Source organism: Dromaius novaehollandiae, chromosome 13 (assembly GCF_036370855.1).
Source record: "Dromaius novaehollandiae isolate bDroNov1 chromosome 13, bDroNov1.hap1, whole genome shotgun sequence".
NCBI lineage: Eukaryota > Metazoa > Chordata > Aves > Casuariiformes > Dromaiidae > Dromaius > Dromaius novaehollandiae.
Window position 1 is genome coordinate 21634271 of NC_088110.1, and position 26380 is coordinate 21660650.

At 43.3% G+C, this 26380-nt stretch overlaps 1 protein-coding gene and 1 long non-coding RNA gene across 2 annotated transcripts in view; both read left to right on the forward strand.

The window, feature by feature from the left end:
• Positions 1-1299: 1299 nt before the first annotated feature.
• Positions 1300-18564, forward strand: LOC135329738 (uncharacterized). Its single transcript, XR_010391345.1, has 8 exons — positions 1300-1408; positions 6775-6901; positions 10368-10459; positions 12126-12285; positions 13780-14507; positions 15295-15401; positions 17900-17987; positions 18410-18564. It is a non-coding gene; the product is annotated as an uncharacterized LOC135329738 (long non-coding RNA).
• Positions 18565-20866: 2302 nt separating this feature from the next.
• The window catches only part of LOC112978831 (hepatocyte nuclear factor 4-beta-like), a 28766-nt gene continuing 23252 nt past the window's right edge, over positions 20867-26380 (forward strand). Inside the window, exons 1-3 of the mRNA XM_064519760.1 lie at positions 20867-21754; positions 22279-22444; positions 22792-22973. Coding sequence (XP_064375830.1) covers positions 22859-22973 — 115 coding nt within the window. The 5' untranslated portion in view covers positions 20867-21754; positions 22279-22444; positions 22792-22858. The remainder of the gene's footprint in view (positions 21755-22278; positions 22445-22791; positions 22974-26380) is intronic.

Consider the following 26380-nt stretch of genomic DNA (forward strand, 5'->3'; position numbering starts at 1 on the left):
GGGAGACACCTCCCTGCAGCCGGCAATTAAAGCACCTAACTCCCCTTGAGGGATGGGGCTGCAGGCATGCCTCTTCCATGGGCATTTTCTCTGGGCCAGTCCTTCCCTGCTCGAGTGCCAGCTATTTTGAAGCCTAGTCCAAGGTGCCTTTTTGTCTCCACAGACTGGAAAAGGAGCTTTGGCAGCAGCAGTCTGCATTGCACTGCAGGATGCCCTGGCTGCCTTGGCTCGTCAATGGATTTAACACTGCCTAATTTGCCTGAAGTTATGCGGGAGGCCTCTCACAGAGAGGGGATTGCACATGAGTCTTCTCTTTCTGCCAGAGCCGCTGCACCATCCTAGCTGGGGGGCCTTTGGTCTTTACACTGATTCCAAAAGAGATCAGCACACTACTAACTATTCACTAGCAAAGTATTTGTGCCAGTCTTTTCATGATCACTTAAATCCATAAAGAGAGAATTTGGTGTTTTTCCTCCCATTCCTTTATTCTATTATTTTTTTAGTACGACACAAAGCACTGCTGAAATTGCCTTTCTCTTGTCAATGAACTGGGAAGGAATGAACTTTGTGGAGCATGGTAGGCTTAAAAAAGAGAAAATCTGCCCTGAGTCTAGGAGACTGTTCACAGCATTTAAGAGGACATCTACGGTCCCAAGCAACTCCATGACTAATCTGCCCTTTGTCATTAATTATGTCTTATCTATCTCAGCAGGGAGAGTAGGATTCACAATACTCTAGTGTGTCTTCTTAATAGCTCATGCTAATGAAAAAAAGGTTGAGAACAAAACAAAATGAAGCAGAGAACAATGCCAGTAAAAAAAAAGGAGTCACAAGGCCTATCCTTGCAAATTGGATCACACTTAGCCAAGGGAATAAATCATGGTGAGTTGCTCAAGGAGCATTGAGGAAGGTGGCAATTTGGTGGGGCTTTGCAGACCTCATGGGATTACGGTTAGGGTTATGTGTGCATGATATGAAGGAGAAGCATGATCTAAATCCTGGTTTGTAGTTTCTACTGTCAGGTAGGTTCCATTTCTCTGTTAGCTTCACTGGGCTGGATGTCCGTGACCTGACTTTTCTTGCATGTCTGTGTTTGTTTTCAAGCTCATTAATTAATTCCATAATTAAGGAGTAATATAAAACACAGATTCTCAGGGGTGGGATCTGAAACTTAGGGTACCTGTCTACCCAGTGAGCATCTTAGCTGGCACTCTGCAGTCATTCTCTTGCTAATACTCTTTTTCTGGCCTAAAGAAGCTTGATTTTTTTCTACATGGTGTCACCCAGAAGAGCCCAGAACCCAGAAAATAATGTGATGCTCCCCTGGGCAGTAAGAGATGCTTATCTGAACCCTGTCTGGTTGTGGAGAGAGCCAACAACAAGGTGCCCAGCTTCCTGAGTGAGGAAGGTAGGTTACTGTATACCAAAAGGTTTCTCTCCCTTCTATTAGGTGTGTTTTAAAGAGGGGGTGGGGGGCAAGTCCTCTCCGTCAGTGAAATGGGACACTTGTTTTTCCGCTTCTGTTTCATTATCGTGAGTTCCTTCTCCCAAGGCTTCATGAAGGACATCACTCACTGCTGTTACAAAAGTCCTCAGACACCCGCAGGCTATATGGCCTCAGTGTTCCTATGATTTAATGGCTTTTCTACCCTTGGAAGAGTTGTGGGAAGTCCCTAGACCACTGGTCTCCAGGAAGGTGCATCAGGGAAAGGCCTCGCACATTCTCCCTTCCTTACTCCGGCATCAGCCGCAGCAGGAGCCGAGGCACCAGGCTGGGCGAACCTTTGCCCCGGTGCGGGAAGGCCGTTCTCATGAGCAGGGAACCAGCATCTGTCACGCACTTTGACTGCCAGCTCATAATAGTTTAATTTTTCCCTTTGTTCTTTGCCTTTTATCCTTTGATGACTTAACAGGCCACCCAAAACAGAGGAGATTCCTGTCTCTTCAGAGCAGGCACTTAGCAGCATCTTGAGCAGCAGCACAATATCAGAGAAAAGAAAAGCTGCCCTGACTTATGAGGAAAAGAGCAGCAACAAATCCCAGAAAGTCTATTTAAGTGTCGCTGTTTATTTTTGTTAGAGATTGAGTTACCTTCCCTTATAGGAATAACATTTTGGAGTCCTCCTTGGTTCCTCTATAATAAATCTCAGTTGTCCAAAGAAAAGGAGCAGGGCTCTTTGTCATTTTCCTTTGCTTTTGCTCCACTAGTGAGTGAAGGAAATGCCCCATGAAGAATCACATATAAGAGACCTGCTTTTGACGTTGTTGGCAAGTCTTTGGCACATCGGCTAGATAAATTACTGCCCTATCTCCGGGCAGTCAGAACACAAAGCCACAGCTCTCTGGTTTCTAATTGTAGACCAGCAGAACCTCTGCTATCAGGCAACACAGAGAAAAAAGAAAAGCAGAAGAAAGGCTAACAGCTGGATTTCAGTGAGGGTGGCAGTGAGGGGACTCCAGGTCCTGTTATGACTTCAAGCCATGTTTTGTCCCAGCGGTTGCCAACAACCACACAGACAAAATGTTGTTGCTGGTATTGTGGCTGCTTGGGAATTATGGGCTTTGTTTCTCAGTGTGGGCAAACAATAATGCAAAATTGCACCCAGGGCTCTTCAATTCTCTGTTAGTGGATGGCATTTGGGCTTAAGTACAGCAGAGGGACCTCAGGGAAGAGCAGACTGATGGTGAAGACTAAGACTTCAAAGAAGTTCTGAAATGGCTCTTCTCATCCCTTTTCTGAGCAGCTTTTCATTGAGATTTGCTGCTGTGGGCTAAATTGCTTGGAAGTGTTTGGCTGATAGAACAGCTGGAACTGGTAATCTCCAGCATCCAACAGGCTCTCTTCTGATGATCATTTTTTGCAATCATTCCTTATTTTCCCCATGATGCTCCAAAAGGTTTTGACAAAGGAAAACCATTTTTGCGTAATCGTGAATATGCACAGCTAGACAAACTGGGTTTATCCAACTAGGCCAGGATCACATAGGCAAGGGAGGAGCAAAAAAAAAATGGTGTGCAAACCTGGCTGCAGCAAAGTCCAGGGACCTTCTATCATTTTTAGACTGAGTTCCTAGGGAGCTTAATCTTCCGTGCTGTGTTGCTGGGTGTCTGCTGTGATACTGAAGTGTCACCCCCCACCGCCTGCTCTTGCAAGAGTGATGACCAAGAGCAGCATGAACAGCCTGAGGCTACCTCTGCACCGGGTTGTCCTTGGTGCCAGGACAAGTTCCCTGGGTGGTAACTGTAATGCTTTGCTGTTGTAGGCAAGCAGCTGCAGCAGTCAGGGTGTCGGGCCCTTGTTTCTCAGCACCTTTCTCTTTATCCCTGACTGCTTCTCTAAGGGTTAAGAGGGAACAGTGCTGGGAAACACAGCTACAAATAAATATCTGCAAGGAGGCAGAGGCAAAGATACTTACTCAGCATTGAATATGATTGTTGAGCTAGAAGTATCTTTCTTTGGGAACCTAGCATGCCGCTCATTGATAGACTTGATTTAAAAAATGGTGAGTATTCAGCACTTTCTTCTGGGTATTTTTATTTCAGCTGCCTCTGTCTGGTTCCTCAATATTGTTTGACTTTTCTGAGTATCTTGCCATAAAGGCGTTGCACTTTGAGTGGCATTCATCCATGACAGTAATGTATATTGCTCCCTCTCTGTAGTATCCAGGTAACCCTTGAGTATAGCCATAATGTAAAGCTGATCAAATAATCAAGAAAATGGTTGTTTTAGGTTTTACAAGACAGGAAATGGGAAAGGTTTTCCTCATTTTCAGCCTCCATCTCTCCTTGGTGGGGTTTAAGATTTACAAGAATTTGGAGGGTGTATTGTTCAGCAAAAGCATTTCCCTAGATTAGACTGTGCTCATTTTTTGGTCTCCTTTAAAAATATTATAAAAAATTTCACCAGACCATGAAACTCAGAATGTCAAGCTAGAGTCTTACCAAAATAATCCAGGTTTGGGGGATCTTGTCATGCTACATAGATTCTTTGGCAAAGACAAGTTTTATTATGGATGGAGCCGCTGCAGAACCACATTAGAAAAGGATATTGTTACAACACTTTCAATGTCAACAATGCTACTTGAAAAGGAATAATTTGTTCCAGATGGCTATTAAGAATGTCTGTCTTTTCTAGAATGGATTCTTTTTTTGTTTAGATGATTTATTCTAATAAAATTTGGGATAATTTAGATTTCTGTCAAATGATTAGTAAACATGAAGATAAAGTTATTTGCAGAAAAGGAAGTCTGAAAGGCTACTTTCATTTAATTAGATTAGGTGGCTTTTCATATTGCTCTTATTTCTTTTACCTCAAGTAGCATAGCAAATTTTGCTTCATGAAAGAGATGGTGGAGTACAGTTACTGCAGACATTAGAGCTGCTGTGTCATATCTAGGGCTTTTCCACACCATAGGCAAGTCTGTAACTGCATGTAATAACAGCCACTGAGTGTGATTTTGAGACACTTTAATTAAATATATCTCAATTTTTGATATATGTCATACCTGCTTATCTCACCACAGCTGTGTGTCAGCCGGGCACCGAATTGAAGCCAACTTGCTCAAAACGGAGTTAAAAAGATATTTTAAATTTGGCTTTGCTCCTGTGCTTGAGCAGGTTTGCAGGAAGTCAAAGTGCTGTTACGTCTGGCTAAAGGTACGGTCAGCTTACGGTGGCTTGGCTCCTCCGAGCTGCCCTTAGGCCATGAATCATCCTGTCTCTGAGCATCCCTTCTTTGTCCTCGTGCTCTGAGAACACCGAAAATCTGTGTAACACAGATGAGGACCCATCAGGTATCTCCCTTTCAGCACTGATGTCCTTCTGTACCAAATAATCCAGCACTGATGTCCTTCTGTACCAAATTATCCTGTGTCTGAAGGGCAGTGGGCAATGGGAACCTAATACCATCACCTGGATAGTGCCCAAGAGCAACAGCACAGGTAAAATACTGCTGGAGCAGAGCCCCACATGGAGGGGTTTTCCACTACCTCTCCAGGTTTTGGGCTCGGATCAGCACATGGTTCTGTGTCTGTCCCACGCCACTGTCCCCAGGCATGGCAGAGGGAATGGAGGGCACCATGAAGTGTCTCGGCTACTTGTCCATTCTACTTAAGACATGCTGTGTCTGGGCTTTCTGCTTGGGCCGTTGCTTGGGGGCTTTGAACCAGGCATCGTCTATAGGCACCAGAGTTACTGGGAACTGCTAGGTGTGGGGACGTCACTGGGATTCAGGGCAGCTGGATCGAGATGTCACTTGTGTTGAGTGCAACCTGCGGTGACCTCCACCAACATGCCCCCACAATTCCCTCCCTGCTGTCCACAGCAGCACCTTTCCAGCCACCAGACTTTCTCTCTGAAGGTTTCATTTTGCTGCGTGGGTTTCTCCAGCAGGCACCAGTTAAACTGCTCACTGAAAGGCTTTCAAAGACGTTCTCCAGCATTTGTGGCCGCTGAGCGTCAAGTGGTGGAAGGGCTTGAGGAGGTTTGTTAGTACTGGCCGACCAGATTCCTGTTTCTTGTTTGAAATAGATCTGCAGCTGGTTGGTTAACAAAATATTATGATCAAGATAGATAACTACCTGAGCCACCTCGCCAAGCCAGAGAGTCATAACGGGGTTCCAGAAAAGCCAATATTAAATCCAGAGACATCAACATTAGTGAAGTAGAACTAAATTATCTCCAGCTGGCTCCGGCTCTTGCCCAAGGCACAGAAATAAGTAGCTCCCTTCAGAAGAAGAGAAGATGAAGGCTGAGTTAATGAGCACCATAACAAAGCTTGTACCTCAGGTCACTTTCTTCTTCCAATTTTGCCATGTTCAGTCAATGACCACTTTGTTTGCTCCAGATATCTTCCCCCATCTTCTCCCATGGTGAGGAAGAAAACAGCCAGCAACATCAAGTAGGGTCAGGGAAGTGAGCTGACCTGCTTCCAGGGGAGGGTTGGCTTAGGTGACCTGCACATAGGCATGATTAGCTACAAATGCTTTTAGTCTAACGTTATTAAGTGCAAGTTTTGAAATGTGTAGGGAAAATGATACATAAACACTGGCCATTGCTCTCAGGTAAATGCCTTTTAGAATAGCAAAATATGGGCAAACTGGAAATCATCCTCAACTAAACCTGAATATTCAGAAACTATCATGATGTGTGTCTTTCTGGTCAGTTCTTATGATGAAACGGAAGATAATTTTAAAAGAAATAGAGATTTCAGATGTGAACCGTGTGCTGTTTACTGCTGTGACATTTATTTTATGCCCTCGTATGCAGTGTCCTGATTCCACTATTAATTCCAACTAGTGTGCATAGAAAACCCTACTCCCCAAATGAATCTGTGCATAAAAGCATCCTCACCAAAAATTCCTCTCTTTTACTGATACCTCACTTAGGATTAGACACCTTTCTCTTGTTTGGAAAGCTTCATGAAAGCAAAATGCCCAGCAGGTGCTATGCTCTGGGGGAAGAGTTGTACAAAAGGCTTTACTTTTGAGTGGAAGCCTGAAGAAAGGGAAAGCTTCCTAACTGCACATAGAGGTGCAGAAAGATGTAGCTACTTACAAGAAGTCTGTGCTTGCCCAGCACTTTGGGCATTCTGATGGGTGAAGTAGCGATGGGAATAATGAGGCATGGAAACATAAATTCAGTTGGCCTGGATCAGGGGGTGAGTAATTATCCCTATGGGAAGATAGCAGGTGGCTTATTTACTGGGCTGTATCTGCAATAAGCAATTAAAGAAAAAAAAAATCTGTTCCACATCATCCATTTCTTCTTTTCCAGGATACTCCTCCAGCTTGTCTCTCTGATACTGCGACCTGGAGACAAGTCATTTCTCTAATGAGGCTGTGCAAACATCATGTGTTCCTACGTGGAAAGAAGTGGAGATGGCCAGGAGCAACAGGGCACAGTAAGTAACATCCGGAAACATCTCCTGACTCTCTTGTTTTATTTTCTATGAGATTCTGCTTTGTTCCAGTCCAAAATGAATCTGTTTCCAGTGACTAGAGAACAGGCATATTAAAGTTGCAAGAAATAAAGCTTGGAATCAGCTCTGCTAAATGACTCATATCTCTGCTGCCATCTTGAGTAAGAGGAAAGCCTGAGCATCTGATCAACATTTTGCTGTTTGATTGAACTGCTTAAAGTGGATTTTGTTAAATTAGCCAGGTCAAACTGATACCTGATGTGCAGTGTGTTGTGAAGCCTCTGTTTGCACCAGGAAGGGTTACCATGTTCAGCAGTGCTTCGGGGTATCCGTGGCTGAACGCTGAGTGTCCTTTTGCTAGTACAAGCTAACAGCAAATGAAATGTAAATCATGCGGTTTATGTGCTCTTCTGTGCCTGCCTCATGCATTATTAAGAACATGATTTCTTTAAGCCCTGAATGGATTTAATTGCACTGAATTCTGTTCAAAATTATGGTCAATCCAGAATAACCCTGCTTTAGGAGAGCTGATTTCACTAGTGTTGGTGTAGATTTGCAAATGCACAGTTAAGAATATGTTTTTTCTCCTTACATCTGGTCATTTCACCCTGGTGGTCAGCTATGCAGCACCCTGAAGATTTGTCTATAGATTCTCAAGGTTTGTAGAGATCTCTGATTGCCATTAAAGTATAGCAATAAAGTAATTTTTGAAGATATGGACTTCATTATTTAATTTATACAACTTGCGGTTTTGGCATAGTACGCATTGCTTTCTCTGAAAACCACTTATCATTATTGCTTTTGTCTGGGATTTATTTTTCAAGCAAGGATTAGACTAGATTTCTGTAAAAGATTAAATATACTGGAGCAGAAAAGTGTGGTTTAGCAATGCATAACAGATTGTCGTCTCCAGCGCATGCAGTGAATACTGATTGGTTTCTTAATACTTTGAACTAAACTCAGCTATCAGTTATGCCATTATACAACTGTTAGACTGGAAATAACTCCATTTATATGGGTGGAGTTACTCCTCATTTATACTTCTAGAAAAGCAAGGTTGGGATTTGACACGTGTATTCCCAAGTCAGTTTTGACTGGCAGCAATATGGAGCAGAGTGGAAAAAAAGAAGTGCAGAGGGTGTTCACATTAGATTGTTCATGGAAAATATAAGCAATATGCTGTGCATCACTGATAATGAAAATGCAAAAGGCGAAGAAATGTGTCCAGTTTCCTCCAGTATCACAAAAACTAATAAATCACTCTCTTCCATTAGTTCAAAGTACAATGCAACGGCTGTTTGGCATGAAATGTTTAAACAGCAATGGGACTCTTTGTGATTATTCTCTGTTTTAGGGAGAATAAAATACAAATATTTCTAGTACAATAAGAATTCATTAAAGTTCGCTATTGCCTGGGGAAATGTGCCTTATGGCTGTGTTTCCATCAACTCTCCTGGAAAAGAATGGACGTAATTAATGCTGCGTATTCTTCTAAGTAGAAAATTAGGCCAAAAGACTTAAACAGAATATTGCAACTATTGAATGCATATCATCTACTGCTGTCAGCCTGGTTATTCATGGGGGCAAACATAATTTAGAAAGTCATAAAGGGGAGTAAGCAGAGGTATTGGAGGTGGCCAGTCAGCATGACTTCAGAATTCACGTGGTTCAGGCTAGTTACCGTCTGAGGAAGCAGCTCCTGTCTTCTGTATTGTTGTCAAGAGTTCAGAGGCAGAAAGATGAGATGGCCTATGTTGTAAAAATGGGAAAACAAAGTCCCGGTGGTGGTATTTCTCGTGCTTTTATAAGTACCTTTTATATGTGTCAGTGAAATTCTGGTCAAAACGAATTAATTTCAAATGGATGGTGTTTCATACTATATAAGCTAGTGGCCAGCTTGTTGGATCTGAAGCTAAATTATTTTCAGTAATTGCCATGGACTCTCTTCTTTTGCATAAAGGAATCAGTACTGCAGGTCAGCTGCTTGGTACCTCTTAAAGTGGTTAGAGGCATTATTAAACTCCCTCATACGCAGTGCAATCTGGATTCAGGTGCATCTCATAACACAGTAGCCTGATCCAGCGGGAAAGATGCATCTGGGATGGAAGGTATCTGGCTTCTGCTTCCTGGACAGCTTGCTTCCCTCTTCTATTTTCCTTTCTACCTTTTGTCTGCTTTGTTTATTGTAGGCAGGGCCTGGCTCTTACTTTATTTCTGAACTGCACCTGGTCTGGAAGAATCCACCCCCTAAGTGCTGCTGAAATATAAATAAGAGCAATAAAGAGCCTTTTCCCTCTGCTAATATTTCATGGGTGTTTTTATGCAGAATTTTGGCCTGGGGAAAAGTATAATTGGCAGGCAGCTTTTAACTGGGAGGCCACACTGACCTATTTCAGCATAGGACCGCAGAATAACAAACCCATGTTATGCTCTAAACATAACTGAAATCAGAAGCGAAGCCTGGGTTTGAGAACTCCGCCAGGATTTAACTTCTTTTTCCTGAAATGTCTGGGGGGGTGGAAATAAAACAGAGGGACAGGGATCAGGTTCTTCCACATGGGCAATGGAAAAGTAGCTGAAGCTGGGAATATGAGTGTATTATCTGCTATTGCTGTGCCTCTACAGATCATCCCATTAACACCGTTCCTGCCCCTCCTGACCCCTGCACATGGATTCCTGAAAGCAATTGTCTCTGGTCACCTCTAAGCACTTTTATATATAGGCACGAAGCCTTGCACTTGCTAGTGGCTACCAAGTTTCTGAGACCTCCGTTTTCTGCCAGACTCCCAAAGGCCTGAAAGGGCTGTTTGCAGGCTGGGCAGATGCCTGTCCCGAGCACCTCCAGGCTGACGGGGAGCCCTCTGTGCGGGTGACGAGCCTGATCACGGGCTGCAGGGTCGGTCTCGTTCACTGATACTTCATCAGCTACAGGACAACTCACGTGCACAGGTTGTGAGTGAGTCATGCAGTCGTACCCGGTATTTTGTCACTCCTCAGCACGAGGAAAAGCAGGATGAGAACCCGGAGCCCTCCTTACCAGCTTGTTGGTTTTTCTGTGAATGGAAGAAGCTGAATCTATGCGTTTAACTCCAGGTTAGGGGTTCTGCAACACCAGTCACAGCATAAACCCAGAACAGGGCAGGGCAGGGCTTCCCAGACCTTTTTGCTCTGGGCAATGACAATCCAGGAGCCATGCAAGGATGTTCAACAGCCTCACGGTCACAGCCTGGTCCTGTCGAGGCAGTGGGTGTTCAAAGGCAGTGGAGAGGGGTGAAGGACGGGAACGACGACTCTCATATCCATGTGTCTCTGCCAGTAGTTAGTTCTCAAACCATTGCAAAATCCTAATACCGTAAGACATTGAATATTCTCTTCTTTCTCTCTCAAGATGTGTAGTAAATGTCACTGCCTTAAAAATAATTTTTTTGAATGTGTTTCTAATTTACAGCAAGTAACCCAGAGACAATGATTCAGTAAGGCTGATGGGATTTTTCCCCCTGATATTACTGTTGCACAAGCAGAAGTACCAACAGCTCCATGGTAAGTGCCCTGGCTGTTAGGGCAAGCCAGTGCTGAGCTTTCCAGCAACATTTCTTCAGACTGACTGAATGACCAAGCTGGGGGAGAAGGGGAATGAGGAAAACTTTTTTTTGTTTTGTTTTGTTTTTAATTCTTGCAATTCAGTGTGGAGCAGCATGGACTGCAGAATTGACAGAAATGTCTTGCAAAACATTGTCATTATTTAGAAATTGAAGTTTGGGGTGAGACATTTCCCCCCCCCCCCCCCTTGAGCCCTCACCCCTCTTTTACTCTTAGGCAAAGGCAGATGATCATGAAATTATTCAGGCTGAGAACGGCCTCAGCATCTGGAGGCTTGCAGATGGTCATTTTTGATTCATCAAATTGGCTGGAGGGTGTTGTGGGATAGTTTGTATTTGGTTCAGCCTAAAACAGTGCGGTCATGGTAATAATGACAAAAAAGAATCGCTTTCCAAGTAGGGCCATGATGAACAGAGAGGAGTTTTCTCCTTTGTTGCCTTCTTCTCAGATGGGTTCCCTGAGCTATCGGACATGTTGGGTGGAAAATTCTATTAAAATGGAGGCCAAAGTCCACACTGGTTTCTGCGCTGCAATATTATGCCCATCAGCCTCTCTTAGATAAATACGTACCTCTGAACAGGCTCAAATTTAGGAAGCATCTTGCTTGTTAAATGGCTGGTGCAGGGCTGAGAGCGAGAGGACTGAGAAACTTGATTCAAAACCATGCAGTCGTTCAGATAAAATTAAGATTTTTGTGCACTTGTTTTTGTACATCCGGTAAGTACATCCCTTTGGATTAGATTTAGGCGAGATGCTAATACTTTTTGAATTCATACAGTCTTATTAAACTAAGTGGCTGAGATTATTAACTGCAATAACCTACTGATTTCAGTGCTATTCCCTCATGAAAGAGCTGGTTCAGTGTGACCACTGGTTATGTAAACTGGTCAACAGCATAAATGTGCCTACAAGATCTGTCCCTGAGATTGTGACGCTTATTGTGCATTTGGGTTCAGACGATTTGCTAAAGTCTCTGCAGTGAGGGAATTTTGACACTGTGACTATCTGTGAAGAAAGAAAGAGATTGCGCCATTTGCAGGCTAACTCCAATTTTGAAGTATTTCACATACTCTTTAAGATATGCAATCAGTCTAATTAAAGACACATGTGCAAAATACAGCCTATATGACAGATGTAAGGAAAACATACTTTTCCATGTGAGCGGTAAAGCCAGCAGCCACAAATACCTCTCCGTTTTGGTAGCCTCAAAAATGCATCCACAAATATTATTCATCTCAGTGGTCTGCAAAGATTTATCGGGGTTATAACTTCCTGAAAACATCTGTGAAACTAGGAATTTAGTGTATGTATGTATTTGTCACTTAGTAAACAGTCACTTTCTTTTACTATACCCGCTAGTCTAAGACAGCAGCAATTATGAGTAAGGCAGTCAGGAAGAAACTGAAGTGTTCAAAAATGGGTATGATGGGGAAAATATAGCTGGATGTTTACAGTAATTTCTCCAATTTAAAGTAATAAAAAAAGCATCCTTCCAAGACGTCAACATGTTTACTTAACACTTTTTTTTGTGGGAGAATCTTTTAGGAAGAAAATCCCTCTGAATTTGCCCCAAGCATTTTTAAAATAACTTCTCTTTTTGCATAAGGAAGGCAAAATATACCTACCTATAGATGAATGGAGTGATCTTGAAATGCCAGGAATAGAGTACGATGCATCTGGTGTTCATTGACTTAGAAGAACCACTTCTTGGCTTGAGGACGTTGTTGAACCACTACGTTAGATCAGATTTCATCACAGCCGCTAAGGTATTTTTTTAAAGACACACCTACTACAAAAAGAAAAAAAGAAAAGGTCCTTAAGGAATGTATGGCTGCTGGTTTCTGGGAGATGATAGGCACTCTAGATGATACTAAAGACCACAAGAGTATATACGTCCTAACCAACATCAACGATTCTGTCTAGTTTCACAGATATGGGACAGCCATTAACATTACTCAGAGATTTGGTTCTTGACAGAACCACAGGATAAGCTACTGAATGACATTTCTGGGTTAAATATTTGCTGAAAATACTCATTTTCTGTCTGTAAATGTCTGGCTGAAATGGATGATTTATAATGACTGCTTGTGGATACATGACTGTAGAGGGGAAAGAAGTAGTGATTCCCAGGGACCACTATGTTTTCTCATCTACTGCTTTAAAAGCAGATAAAATGGATATTGCTCTTGTGTTTCAGTTCTCTAGGCTAAGCTGTTATTTTATATTGATTTTTCTCTTGCTTCTTTTTGGCTTGTCCCTTTGACATTATCCATTAAGACTCATGCCTTTTGCCCCCCAAGCTGCATTCATTTCAATAAGATAATCATTTTAGATAATCCATCATTAGAAAATCAGTATTTCTTTAGGTGAGTGCCTGTTTCAGCTTTCTGATCCCTTGCGTAAACGGGAGGCAGTTTTCTAGCGCAGTCAATGCATACGGACTAAAGATGTACTCTTTCAGTCCTTTCCTGCTGATGAGCTCCAAGGAGCGCTTTGCGTCTGGGCAAGATCAGACACACAAATGTATAATGGATTATTTCAGTCAAAGTAAACTTGACCTGGTTTCCTTGAAGTGGTATGTTTTCTGAGCTCTTTATACTTGCATTTGATGGCTCTATTTTGTGCTGTTAGACAAGCTATTCAGAGGTGTTCAAACATTCCTTCTTTGCTGGAAGTGAGTGAATGTTTCAAAAAAACAGAAGGAAACTCATCTGACTTTCCAGCGGTCCTTCTGGCAAGTCCCAGGAGAATATTCAGCTGGTCTTCAATGGTTTCTGATCGTCTGATGTACCCAGCTGAAAATGTCTGCTGTGATGTCTAGTGTAGCTGAGAGCTCACCTGGCAGCTGAGGCAGCATCAAACCCGGGGTTTTGGAATGATCGTTGTTTTATCACTAGCTTTTGTTTTCAGAAGTGCCAGCAGACCTCAATCCATAGGGGAGCCTGGTTAAATTATGTATTGTGACATCCCAGAGAAAGAGAGGATCCTTAGCTGGAAAGGCTCTCTCCTAAATAGATGAGCTGGAAAAAGATACAGGGTGGAAGGGAAACCAGAGGCCCAATTAAGGGAAGTGATGTGGCTGAACGTTTTACTTAGAAATCAACATCAAAGGAGTAATTTGGAGGAATTTCACATTTGTTCTGAGCTATTAATTTGTCTGAAGAATAGCGAAGTTAGAATATCTAGGGGAGGAAAAAAAAATAGAAACCAGAACTACGCAACAAAATGGTAAATCTTTTTTTTTTTTTTTTTCCTAATAGAAACGTTGACTTCAGCTCTTCAGTTTACCATAACATGGATGACGCATCAGATGATTACAGCCAAAGGTCAGCTCACATACTTGATGCTTCTCTTAATCTGAGCCACATCTTTTGATCTTTATCTCATATAATGCAAATATGGCATGAAGATACAGAGGGGGGATTGGAATCAATAGCTTAGTGCCAAAAACGTGGATTTTAGAGAAGTCTGAATCCTCGTGGTTGTAATGTATCCAGTCAGCTTCAGCTGGGTGTACATTTCTTCACAGCAGCTTAAAACATCAAAGAACACCAGGAAAAGGGGTAGACACTTGTAAATGCAGTGCTGGGAGTTTGCAAGATAAAAGTAAAACCTAAGTCTCCAGGTCAATTTCTGGAAATGTGGGAGATTACATTTTAAGATATATAAGCATGACTTTGATAGAAGAGTACCTTTTAAAAAGGTGCTTTGTATAATAAAAAGATATTACAAATTAATGAAGACACCCCCCCTAAAACCGACAGAACAACAGCAATTTGAAACACTCCTAGTGCTTTCAACATGAGATGGGAATTTGTACTCCTAACCTCCCACATTGCATCTGTGTCTTGAATAGCTTTTCTGTTTTCTCTTTAACTGAGCTAATGACAGATCTGAGGAACTGTCAACACTGCAACCAAAAAAGCATGAAGCAGCAGGGACGTCATTCACAGCAGAGATGGGAGTCGTAGCAAATGTGGTTTTAGAGGTTGGTTACTCCTGACTAATGGAACATTGTTTTCGGCCAGAAAAGCCAAAAAGCTGGTGGCCACTTTCTGCCTAATACTCCTTAGTGCTTTGAACTGCTTAAGTTAATCCCAGAGCTGTGCTGTGGACAAATACTGGCTTTCATGTCCCTTGGGTCCTTCATCAGCCATGCGGTGAATGTGGCTGGAAGCAGCTTCTGGCCTGGGACCTGAGATATTCTCCTGGCCTCGGACTTGGACAAAACTGGAAAAAGCAGATATATATTTTAATTCTTTTGGCATATGATGGCCAGTGTGTTGTTTGACACTAGATGGCGGATATACCGCTTCCAGTTTTGATGGACCATGGAGAGTTGATTGAATGTGTCTACTAAAGGATCGGGAATAAGATGTAACCTCCTGGGCAGCTTGACACAGTCCTGTACACCAAGGAGAGCAAGCCAGGTGCATTTAGAGGGCAAGAAACAGATTCTGTATAAAGGGGCTGCAGCCTGTATTTCTCTCAGCCTGGCAAAAATCCAGACTTGTGCCTTGGGAAAAATCTCATTCCAAGGGCAATAAAGTGGGTGAATAAGGGAAGGGTTATTCTGCCAGGTTAGATACTTCTTCCTGGGTTTTCTTCACATATTTTGGTCCTGCATATTGCATGTGTGGACTTTAAGCCATGCAGCCATGAGGAATTCTGCACTGAATATGTTGATAATTTGGGGGATTTGGGGCTGAATAGATCTAATGAAGAGCAGAGCTCAGCCCACACTCTTCTGATTACTTGAGTCTGGATTTTCCCAGGAAACCCAGCCTAGCAAGTGGATGACGTCTTAGTAGAAAGCAGGTGAAAAGAGAATATTTCCCTGCCAAAGACTGAACCATTGCTAAGAAGTCATGTGTCTGAACAGGTAAGATACCCATTAAGATAAGTTATGTGCTAATTTTGGCGAGTGAGCTAGAGCTTCACAGACCTGTTAATACTTTCATGAGCTCATGGCACTAGATCTATTCTGAAATCCTTATCTTTCCAGACATAAGGAGGTGTTCCTCAAAATTTGTGGGGTTTGCCACATGGGACATGAGTTTTCATCTACCTATAGAAGGTAAAATAAAGCTGCTCATGGGCTGAGCAGAAAGAAAGTCTCCAAGGACCTGAAATTTTAGTCAGAAGCTGATACCATGGTTGATGCCTGGCAAACAAAAACAAACAAAATGCTTTGTTTCTGTTCCTTCAGTACTTTCCACTTTGTTCTTTTCTAAATCTTTTGATTTCCCTCTCTTCTTTTGTTTTAAAGTCTGATTTGAAATGAGAAGTCATTTCAAAGCAAACAGACCTTCTCCCCCTACCCCAAGTATTTAATAGAGAAAATTGTTCCCTTTTTTCAAAACCAATTTCAAGTGTTGATGAACTAACATTTTTCAGGAAAGAAGAAACCCAAGAAGTTCTCTGAAATATCACCAGAGAATTCTCACTGATGGATGTGTTTGTTGATGTGAAGAAAAATTAGCAGTTTCAGAAATATTGCTGGCGTTTCCTCTTTCTGAGAATTTATTCCTGCTCGTGGAAAACAAAGAAGAGAGATTCCAGCTAATTCAGCCTGGTGTGTGCAGGGTCAGGTGTTTGGTGCAAAGTGTTTGCCAGTAAGGAACAGGTTTGCAAAAGGCATCGGACTTGAGAAGACCCCATGGAGCCTGGGAAATGAGTGGAAGAACCATTAAGGGAGCTCAGATATTCCTTAGGTGGCCAAAAAATGGGATTTATTTCCAAAACACCAGTGACCTGTAGTTACACGAGGACATCTTTGCAAATCCAGCCATTATTCTCAGCAGGAGCTCCTGTTTCTCAACAGATTTGATATTCAGATTATTTCATTTTTAGAAACCTTAATGAGCACTTAGCACTTCTGAAATTCTGGCCTTAGCCAAATACACCATACCCAAGATTGAAAGTTATAACTCCGAGGGAATAAACCATCAGGTTAACCTTTGGTCACTGGAAGAATGTAAAACATCTCAGATTTATTCCCCAAATCCAATCCAAGTTCCACCCGAGCTGAACAGTCAGTACAACAATGACATAACTGGGAATTTCACAAATTCACCAACTTGAAGCTGTTGCTGGCACTGGGGGCTTTGTATGATTTGTACTTGACAGTTCCTAAAAACCAGAATCCATCATTCAAACCTGGTGGAAAACGCATCCAAAACCCAGAAAGTTTAAAAACAAAACAAAGCATCATCCTGAAGGAATTTGTTCCGCGTAGTGATTGAAGTCTGCCTAACTCTCTGTTCTCCCCTAAGGGCTGCAAGGGAAGATTAAATTTAATTGATCTAAATCAAGAATGATTAATTGCTAAATGAATGTGTTAGGCAGTGGTGAGGCAAAATAAGTTTGTATGGAGAGAAAGGAGACTTATGGCTTGATCATCACACCTTTTGCTTTTACCTGCTTGGTTCACACGGTAAGAAGGTGTGGTGCCTGGGGAGAAGCTGCGGTACAGCTTGCCAGTGAGGCAGATTACTTCCTCAAAACACCAAAATCTATGTGGTTGTATCTTTACTGCTTGCACCATTATGTTAGTCCAAGCATCTGTCCCAGGGCTGGCTCCAGCCCCAGGATTGGAGCAAGCTGGTCATGAACATGCAGAAGGATCCATTTGCCTGAATAAATTTTGCATCTGTTAGTAATCCCACAGCCTGAATTGCATCTGAAGCATTTGAAGATGATTGCTGGTAGGGAATGCCAAAAGAGGAAAACTAGAATCTCCTTATTTAACTTTTTTCAACTGTTTTCCTTCTGGTTCAAAGCAACATAGCCGGAGTTGTTTCTCCTTCACAGCAGGTGCTGTTGGGTACTGCACCTTCCGCGTCTCTGTTCCTCTGGCAAAGGAAGTATCTTCCTGCACGATGGGTGATATATTATCCCATATCCATCACCGGGACTTGAAGAAGGTTGTACAGCTAATGCCATCCCTGCTGTGGATACCCAACTGCAAGTCAGTCTGGAAACGGCACATGTCCTGCCTCAGGTTTTGCTCACCACCTCAGGATGTGACTCACTGGCCTGATCACTGGCCCTGCTCCAGAAATTTGCTCTCTCTCTAAACAATCCCAAGCTTGGTGAGTCTGGACCCTGAAGGATCTCTATGATGTCAGGAAGACTTTGAGCCAGAACTGAGCCACTGCTACCAAAGTGTGGGTTTCTGGCAGGGGATGAAAGGAGTGCTAATGCAAAACTGCCACTGAGCCAAAGCCAAGATTTATTGAGGATTTTTTTGGCTAACTCTTGTTTGGGACACGTTGCAGCTTGGTCATTTGCCATTAGCTTTAATGGGAATGCTGTTACCTGGGGGTGGTGTGGCCTTCTGAGAGCTGTAGCATTAAGTGCGTGGCTTTGTCTCTGCAGGCATCCCTGTCTACTCTGTGTTTCTAGGCCATCAGATGTCCCATCGGCACTGACACCTGCCAGTTTTGCTGTGTTGCTTGTATCACAGGTGAGCTGATGACCCCCAGACCTCAACCCCATTGTGCTCAGCAAAAACCAAAATCCACTAGCAAGAGTAGTGCTCAACTGCTTGCCCAGGTCTACCTCAAATGGTTCTTTTAAATGCTGTTTCACGGTATACTCACTGCCCTCGGACCTACCAAGAGCCACAGCTCATCTCCCCATCCTTGTCCACTTACACATCTCCCTTCCGCAGCACTGGAAGGATTAAATAATTTGACTTTGATTGAGTAGTTTGTCTCTGCTGGAGGCAAACTCACGAAGTGGACGAAGCTGGAAGTGACGGTCTGTGTCACTGTACCTGGCTGTAACAGTGATGCCTGCTGTTCCCTGGTTGTATTCTGAAGCCTTTGCAAATGGTAAGTCATGTTTTTCCATCTGTCCCACGTGGTTTTTGGGCTCACCTGGCAGGGATGCAGCTGCGGGGCCGTAGCTGGAGGCTGTGCCCGCACCAGGCCACCATGGGGACGCAGCCCAGACGTCAGCATGGATCCCTGCGTCCCCACGCCGAGAGGCCACCGCCACAGTGGAGAGGAAGATCTGGCGTGACTGCCCTTCTGCTTTTAAAGGTACACTAAGTTTAAAGCACAGTGAATGAACTGTCTTGATGCTTTTTGGGAAAACTTAAAGATTCTGTTCAAGACTTTTCCTAAACTGTTTTTATTTTACAAAAACTTACCAGACTGACAGAACACTTTTAGGAGATATAATTGGAAGAGCAACCGGCCCCTCACTACACCATAAAATTCACAGCACTGGAAATGTTTGTAGTAATAAGAAATACCTGACGATGTCAAGAGGGATTTTGCTGCTAGCTCCATCACAAGTCTCATTCAATGTTATGTACATCATACTATAAGAAATTACACTCAAGAAAGGAGGGAACTGGTTTAATAGATGTCTGGTCTGGATAAATTTGTCATGTCTGCAGTTGTGGTTATATGCTAATGATTTGATTTCACACTGCCTATAATTTCAGCAGCATAGTGTTCCTAATTACACGTTATCAAAAGTAAAATCCTTATTGGCTTCTGTATTTCCACTAGCATTTTTATCCAGACACCATCTCTCTAAGTAGGTAATTTTATAGACAGTGGTGAGTTTATACTCACAGACGCTACAAGGTAAAGAGAGAGTTATATTTGTGCTGCTTTTCAAGTGCAGAAAATCTCCCAACCTGTGGTGGTAAGGCTTTTAGATGTGCAGAATACTCTCCTTTAAAAAATAGGATCTACAAATGCCACAGCTTGGAAATGTTTATTCATACCACTTACCTTGCCAAAGAAATGTTGCTCCTAACAGCATGCTCTTGGTATTTAGTATTCTCTCTTAATTAATCAGGGTTCTTATCTTTCCTGTGCTTTACCTTGTCTAATAAACAATCCCAAAGGCATCCGTTTTTATTTCTAGGAATAAGTGTGTTGCCTTACTGAAACCATGTGTTTCTCAGAGCTTGCCCTCTGTCCTCTCCACAGTATATATAAGAAACCACATTGATTCATTCTCAGAGTGCTATCTTTGAAAACTTGGACTATTTTTATTAAACATAACTCTGCTTTTTCCTCCCTTTTCCCCTTTCTCCTGCCCCCTCCAGCTATCCCTGGCCTCACTGAAATGCAGCTGTGGGCAGTCAAAAAAGGAATAAATGGAAAACGTATTAGAAAGAGGCTTGTCTCCATACAGAGGATGATTAACATCCATTTGAAAACTGGGAAGACGATGTTATACTGTCCAGGTTTTACCCGTACACCCAAGATACCCATACACCTAAGAGAGCTGCCAGATCTCTGCCCCATGGCAGAGCTCAAGTCCTGGAAACAGCATCATAGCAGTGCACTGTTGGTCATCCTCACCCCGATGTAGAGAAAAGAAAGTTTCCTCTGCAGTACACAGCAGAAAAGGATCTAAATCTCCACCTTAATCCCTCCTCACTGATGTCCCTCTCCATGAAGGATTTGCGTTTTCTCCTGCCTCCTGATTGCTTTTTGCATGCTTGTCATGTGTTTCCACCTGAGACCAGCTTAGGTTGATGTGCTTGACTTGGACCCCCTGGGAGATGCTGGTGGGAAGAGCACAGGGGACAGAGGCTCGTCGCCTCTCGGGGGGCTGCCCACAGCCCTCAGAGCCAAGCAAGCACCAGCCCTCCCACACGTGCCGCCTGCCTGGTTCCTGCATCAGAAGCGGCTTTTTCAAGGGCAGATTTGTACGTCTAACACTTGCTTGAAGTCAGTTGGAGGCTCAGCTCCCCAGCCAGCCTGCTCTGTCAGGTAAAATAACTGTAAGGTAATGAAGATATCAGAGATCATCTCGCTCTTGGCTAGGACAGGTGTCTGCTTCATGATAATGAACGGTGCTGATGGATGTGAGGACACCTCAAAGTGAGCTAGATTTCTCCTGATGTTAATAAAACTCAGTCTCAGCTTTGGATGGCTCAGTTTAATTGCAGCTGTGACTCAGTGCAGTACGAAAACAGGGAGAGAGAAAGTAAGAAACTTTTCAGACTTCAGCAAAATTTCAGTAATGGTCAGGACTGCTTTTGTGCTGGAGTGGTTTGGAGCAGTGTGCTGACATCTGTTTGAGATATATAGCAATGTGTGTGTAGTATCACTGCAGCACCACCTTCAATCACAAGTCAGTTGTGGTCATTGGTATGGATGCGGTGTTGAAAGCCCAGTTCTGAAGTGAGAATTTTGCACTATAACCTTTTCTCGTTCCAGAACAAGAAGGGTTTGAGCAAGTCCTCACCACCCAGCAGTCTTTGGAAATGGGCCTTAACCCTTGCTTTGGACTGAGGGGTCTAGAACATGGAGGCATTTCCAAACCTAATGCCTGCTGACCTCAGGCCTCTGAGCCCAGCATCTTCTCTCTGGGCCACAGTTCTCCAAAAGCATGGAGAGGGCTATTTTAATGCCCCCAGTAGGGCTATTTTAAAGGCCAGGAACCCGTACAAATCCCACTGGAACTGTAGAAATCAGTCTGAGTGTCCTTGCATAACTGCAAGAGTAGCAGAGTGCTGAGAATCAAGCAGGATTGTGCCCATACCTCAGTTCACAAAAATGTGCCAGATTAATAGGCATAATCACGACCAACATTGAGTAAGAGGCAAGAACGACTAATCAGATGCTAACTTAGCTGATGCTGGCATTACTGAAAGCCTAGGGGCATAGTCCAAGGATAAAAACATAACTTCTTATCTAACCAAGGAGTCATTTGTGCACCACTAGTTACAGCATGTTCTTAAAAAAGGAAAGAAGGAAAAAAATATCTATTGCACATGAAATTATTTTATGCCCCACAAATGATAAGAAAATAAAGCTAAATGTTCCTGCATCCAATCTTTATAGGGGAAAAGCCCATCTACAGTTAACACGTTGCAAAGTCTACTTGCCATATGTACCCAGGATGCAGACAAATCCTGGCAGCCTGCATGTAGCGCTGGGATTGTGTAGATGAAATCAAAATGAGTGTATCTAAGATATTTCAAAATCCAGTTTGGGGATATTTCTTGCTATTTGGAGTTTGCTAGGATACACGGGGCCGCCCTACTCCTCAGTTCAGTGAGAGTTCAGGCAGTCTGGCAACACATCTCTCCTTTTGGCCAAGGCTCTTTTTCTGGCAACACATCTCTCTATTTCTCAAGACTTATTTCCTCCAGATTCAACAGGATGTTGAACTGGATCTCACAGAACAGCTCATGGAAAGGAAAGGATCTCTGACACACAACAACGTCACTGGAGAGGGAACGTTAATGTCAAGGTAGGTGTCTGGAAGATGAAACCAAGAGTAAACCAACCACTTCAAGCTATATTGCATTAGTGAAATGCATGACTGTGTTTTATTTGCAGTAAAACTCATGACTCTTAACAATGAAAGAACTTTCTGTGCAAAATTCAGTAAATTAAAAAAACCCAGAGTCCTATGGGAGAAACTGGAATTGCACTTCCATGAGACGGGCCTTTCCCAGAAAAGCCCGGCACAGGTCAGCATGAAATGCAACCCCACACACCTGCTTGGGAGTCTGCCTGATTACTTCCAGCCTTTTCCATTTTCCTCACTTGCCATTGCCTGAAACCTTCTGCCCTAACAATCTACAGCTGCAACCAAGCTCTTGCTCGGTGGGAGCTCTCTGACACTGTGGCTGGCCTGGGGTCAGGAGGGGGAAGACCTGGGTGATAGGGATGGTGGATGAGGGTAACGTCATGTCTCCTCAGCATAGTGGGGAGGGTAAAAGCATGAAGCTGGCTGTGACGAGTCCTCATTTTTCCCTTCCGTAACTCAAGGTGTGATCCGATGAGCATCGCTGCATCTGGTGTCTCTTGGCAGTGCCACAGGCTCTAAGTGCCGGCCTACCTTAAACCTTTAGCCAGCTATGTCACTGACTCATTTTCTTCTCCCGCTTCAAGTGACATCACTCGCTCTTTCTCCAAGGGCCGGTAGCCGAGAAAGGTAATATCGACGCGGCGTGGGCATTATTTGACGTGACCACTGCTCTGCGCTGGAAGAGCAGCTCATGTGCGTGAACGCCTCTCCACAGCCCTTTTCAAAACGTTTGCACAGGGACAGCCATAAACCAGGCTGTATTGACCCAAAGATGCAATCCAAGTTGTTTGAGTCTAGGCCTTATCTACATCATATTATCAGGACTCGAAGACCAGATGCACCCCGGGAAGGGAGGGGACTGTGCGTGAGAGAGAGAAGGGACGAAGCCTTTCCCTCTACGGGCATGGGGAGGGGACTGCGGGCAGAGCTGGGTAATGATTTGTCATTTCAAGGGCTGGGGTGTCTCTTCGCAGAGGAAACCTTGGCCGTGATTGACAGCAGGGCCTTTTTCGCCTCTTCCCTTGCTGTTCACAAGTAATAATGAAGCTTTGTCAGTCCATCATGGACATGGATATGCCCGATTACGTCGACTCCTTGGATTCCTCTTACACCATGCTGGAATTTGAAAACCTGCGGGTGCTTCCGAATAACACTGGTGAGATTCCTGTTCACTTCCTCTTGAATAACCTCTACTACCTTTGTCAAAAAGCTGAACGCCTAGAAAAGGCAGAGAGGAGGTGCGGGGCAAAGGGTGGAAGAGGTAATATTTAAGCAGCTGACCTGTCAACTGCTGTTGCGTCTGCCGTTATATTTGGGCCGAAATGGGACCCCTTCCCTTAAGTGTCATATTTTGAGTTATTCCTTCCCTCAGTGTGCTAAGTGCCACGTCCTGAAGAGCCCACAAGGTATAGCAAATGTTGGTGGACCTCCTGATGGAACACCACAAGTTTGTCCCCCTGTACGACTTACGAGAGATGCTGTTGTTAATATTTTGTTGTTAAAAATTGTGTTCCATTCCCCTCTATGGCTGAGGTTCAAATTTAATTGTTGAAAAAGACGCCATCTGTATTGTTAAAACAGACCATGTGTCTGATTTTACTTGTCAGTAGGTATGTAGGTTGAGAAGCAATGTCCAAATGAATACTTGTCTTATATGCTTGCTACCAAGATTGTCTAAAAGCCTTTACAACGCACACAGAAATTGGCTCTGAGACTTAAGTTTTTATATACAAGCACTTCCTCTTTGTTCGCAGAAATACAACATACTGCATGGTATTTGGGATTTGAATAGCGAAAAGCAGTCTGACTTAAAGCAAGTACTATTCTGTGACATTAACTATTCACTGCCTGAAAAATAAGGATATATTAGTCATATAACATACAACTAATCATGTAACTGAACAAAATTCCAATGTCAGCAATGCCTTTGGAACATTTTGCCAACATTTCGTTTAATTTGTTAAGAATCTGAGTGAAACTAAGAAGGGCTTTTCACTGTCTTGCATTTGCTCATTAATTGTCTCATCGAAAGAAATCAGGGTTTCAGAATGGCTTTTGCCGACAACGTAAAATGATTAGACTTCTTGATCTGGGACATGGAGGATGTCAGTAGATAAGTAAAGTTAAAAGGCCCAGAGAAATCTGAATTTAAAACTGACTTCAAGAAAAGCTCTGTCTGTCCCTTTGTAAAGGATTTTCAATTTCTTTTGCCAGTGCCAGATAGACTGGATCTTATTTCTCGTTATTTTTGCCGGAAGATTTCCATCCGCCGTCCTACTCCAGAAATGTTATTCAACACAGATGTTTCCCTTTGTTTCTGAACAACAAGATCCTTTTTGCTTTTTACTGTGGCACAAATATTCTCAAAATTCACTATATTTTTGCAAATTAAACTACCAAAATCCGTCTGGGGCTCTTTATGTTGTTTCATTTGGTGGAACTGACAGGTTCAGTTTTTCTGAAGTTTACCTAGATCAGTATTGGGTTATTTGCCTAGCTGTTAATGAGTAACTGGCTCGAAATTAGCTTGTTTGTCTTGGGTAAGTGTCCTCTTCTACAGTTTGTAAAAATAACTTCAAAAAAGAGCTGAATTGTCCATGCATGGAAATATTCTACTAAACAGCCTAGTTTGGTTCCTGCATACATCCCAAAAGGGCAGTTCACACAGATACGCTAGTTCCAGAAATGTTTTTAAAATTTGTTAAAATCAAGAAATAAGCTCACTTTAGGTAATGTTTCTAAAACATAATGTATTGTTTTAAACTATGTCTTTCTCAGGGTGTAAGATTATTCTGTATCTCCCTTATCGAATCTAATGACGGTTTTGTGCTATATGTGAACACAAACAGGATGGGGTACAGTATGTATTTTAATGGAATTAAGACTGTTTCATACATCCTGAACAATTTTTTTTAGTGAAAAATGGAATATTTTCAAATAAGGCAATTTTTCTAAACTAATTATTTCCTTCTTTGGGATATTTTTTCATCAAAATTTTGCTTTGATTAATGATGCGGAGCACTTCTGGTGGTAAGCTTTCAGAAAGCTGCTATAGTTTTGAGTTATACTTTAATATGTATTTTGGATTTTCCACCTTTAAGTAGCCCACAATTTGCCAAATATTTTGAGATTAATTCAAAAATAAAGAATAGAACCCATTATGGGAGTGGAGGAGGAGTATGAAAAAATTGTCTGTTTCAAATAGAAAGAATGGCAAAAGGAAACGAATGAAAATCAAGGCTAATCCTGCCTTTCCTTTATAAAATATGTGTTGTAGCGGCAGAAATATTCCCATTTGGTGCAAACTCGTTTCCTTTATCTTGGCTGCCATGACAAGGCGTATTCTCACTTTGTTTTTATGTGCTGTTAATACCTGTTTCCTCGTGCTCTCGTCAGAGTTGTCACTTTGCTTAACATATGGCACTGATTCTCTGTCCGGGTGTCAGCGGACGCCTTCTCCCGCGGTGATGCTTGTTTTGCTGTCCCAGCCCGCCGGCACCGTGCCGATCCCCGGGGCGCCGGCGCGACCTTGGGGAACCCCATTCCCATCCCAGCCGCAGCCAGACCCCGGCGCAGCCTGCGAAAAAGCCATCCGGGATATTTTTCCAGGCAGAAGGTGCAGTGCCCGGCTGTGCCACAAGCATGCATGCCCACGATGGGCTCTGGCCTTTCTGGTTGGTCCAACCCATGCGTGGCCCAGCTCTCGGTGGTAGCCCCACTCTGGCCTAGCATTTATGTGCCCACATTTTGCAACGGCGGTCTTGGGCAGCTAGTTTGAGTGTGTATGTGTGCCCTAAAACTGCATTTATGTGCCCTTTGCATTCTAGCCCGGCACATGTGATTTGGCGCATGGGATGTGTCTCTGTTAGCTGCAAAGTGCACGCACCAGGGACAAGGCCAGCTTCTGTTTCTGGGCATGTAAAAGCTAAAGCCATTTATTTTGGAAAATATTGCAAGGTAGCTGTCCTACAGCAAAGTGCATTTAGAAGAGATGGGAGCTGCCTTGAAGAGTTCAGTAGCCAGTAAAATAACGGAAAGGAAAAGTGGCAGAGAGGTTTGCCTGGACCAAGCCAAGCCCCAGCTCTGACCAGAAGCCAGACACCATTTGCCAGCAGCACGAGACCATCCTGTCGATTCTTATAACTGTAAAACTTGACATCTTCATTTCAGCCCTGATTTGCTAATGATTTACATCATAGCGTGAGCAGTATGTAACAAAAAATGCTGTGCATTCTGGCTGTGAGCTTGATGCCCCCCAAAAGCTCCTGAAGCCGCTGGGATAAGCTGGTCATTGCTAGGCAGACTGTGCTCTTGGACGGAAACCCAGATTTTTCTGCCCCTGCCTATCCCACTGACAGTCCCAGTGAGGACTCTGGCCACAGTGGCAGGTCTTCAGCTCAGTCTAGGACCCATGTGAGATCAAGATGAGTTATGGCCTGGGCTTGTACGTCAGCAGCTGCATCCCTCCAGGAGATGTTTCAGAGCTGTTGCGTTGGCCTGGGTTAGGACCTGCTCGGTTATACTGTGGCAATGAGTATCTATAACTGATATATGTCTCCGAGC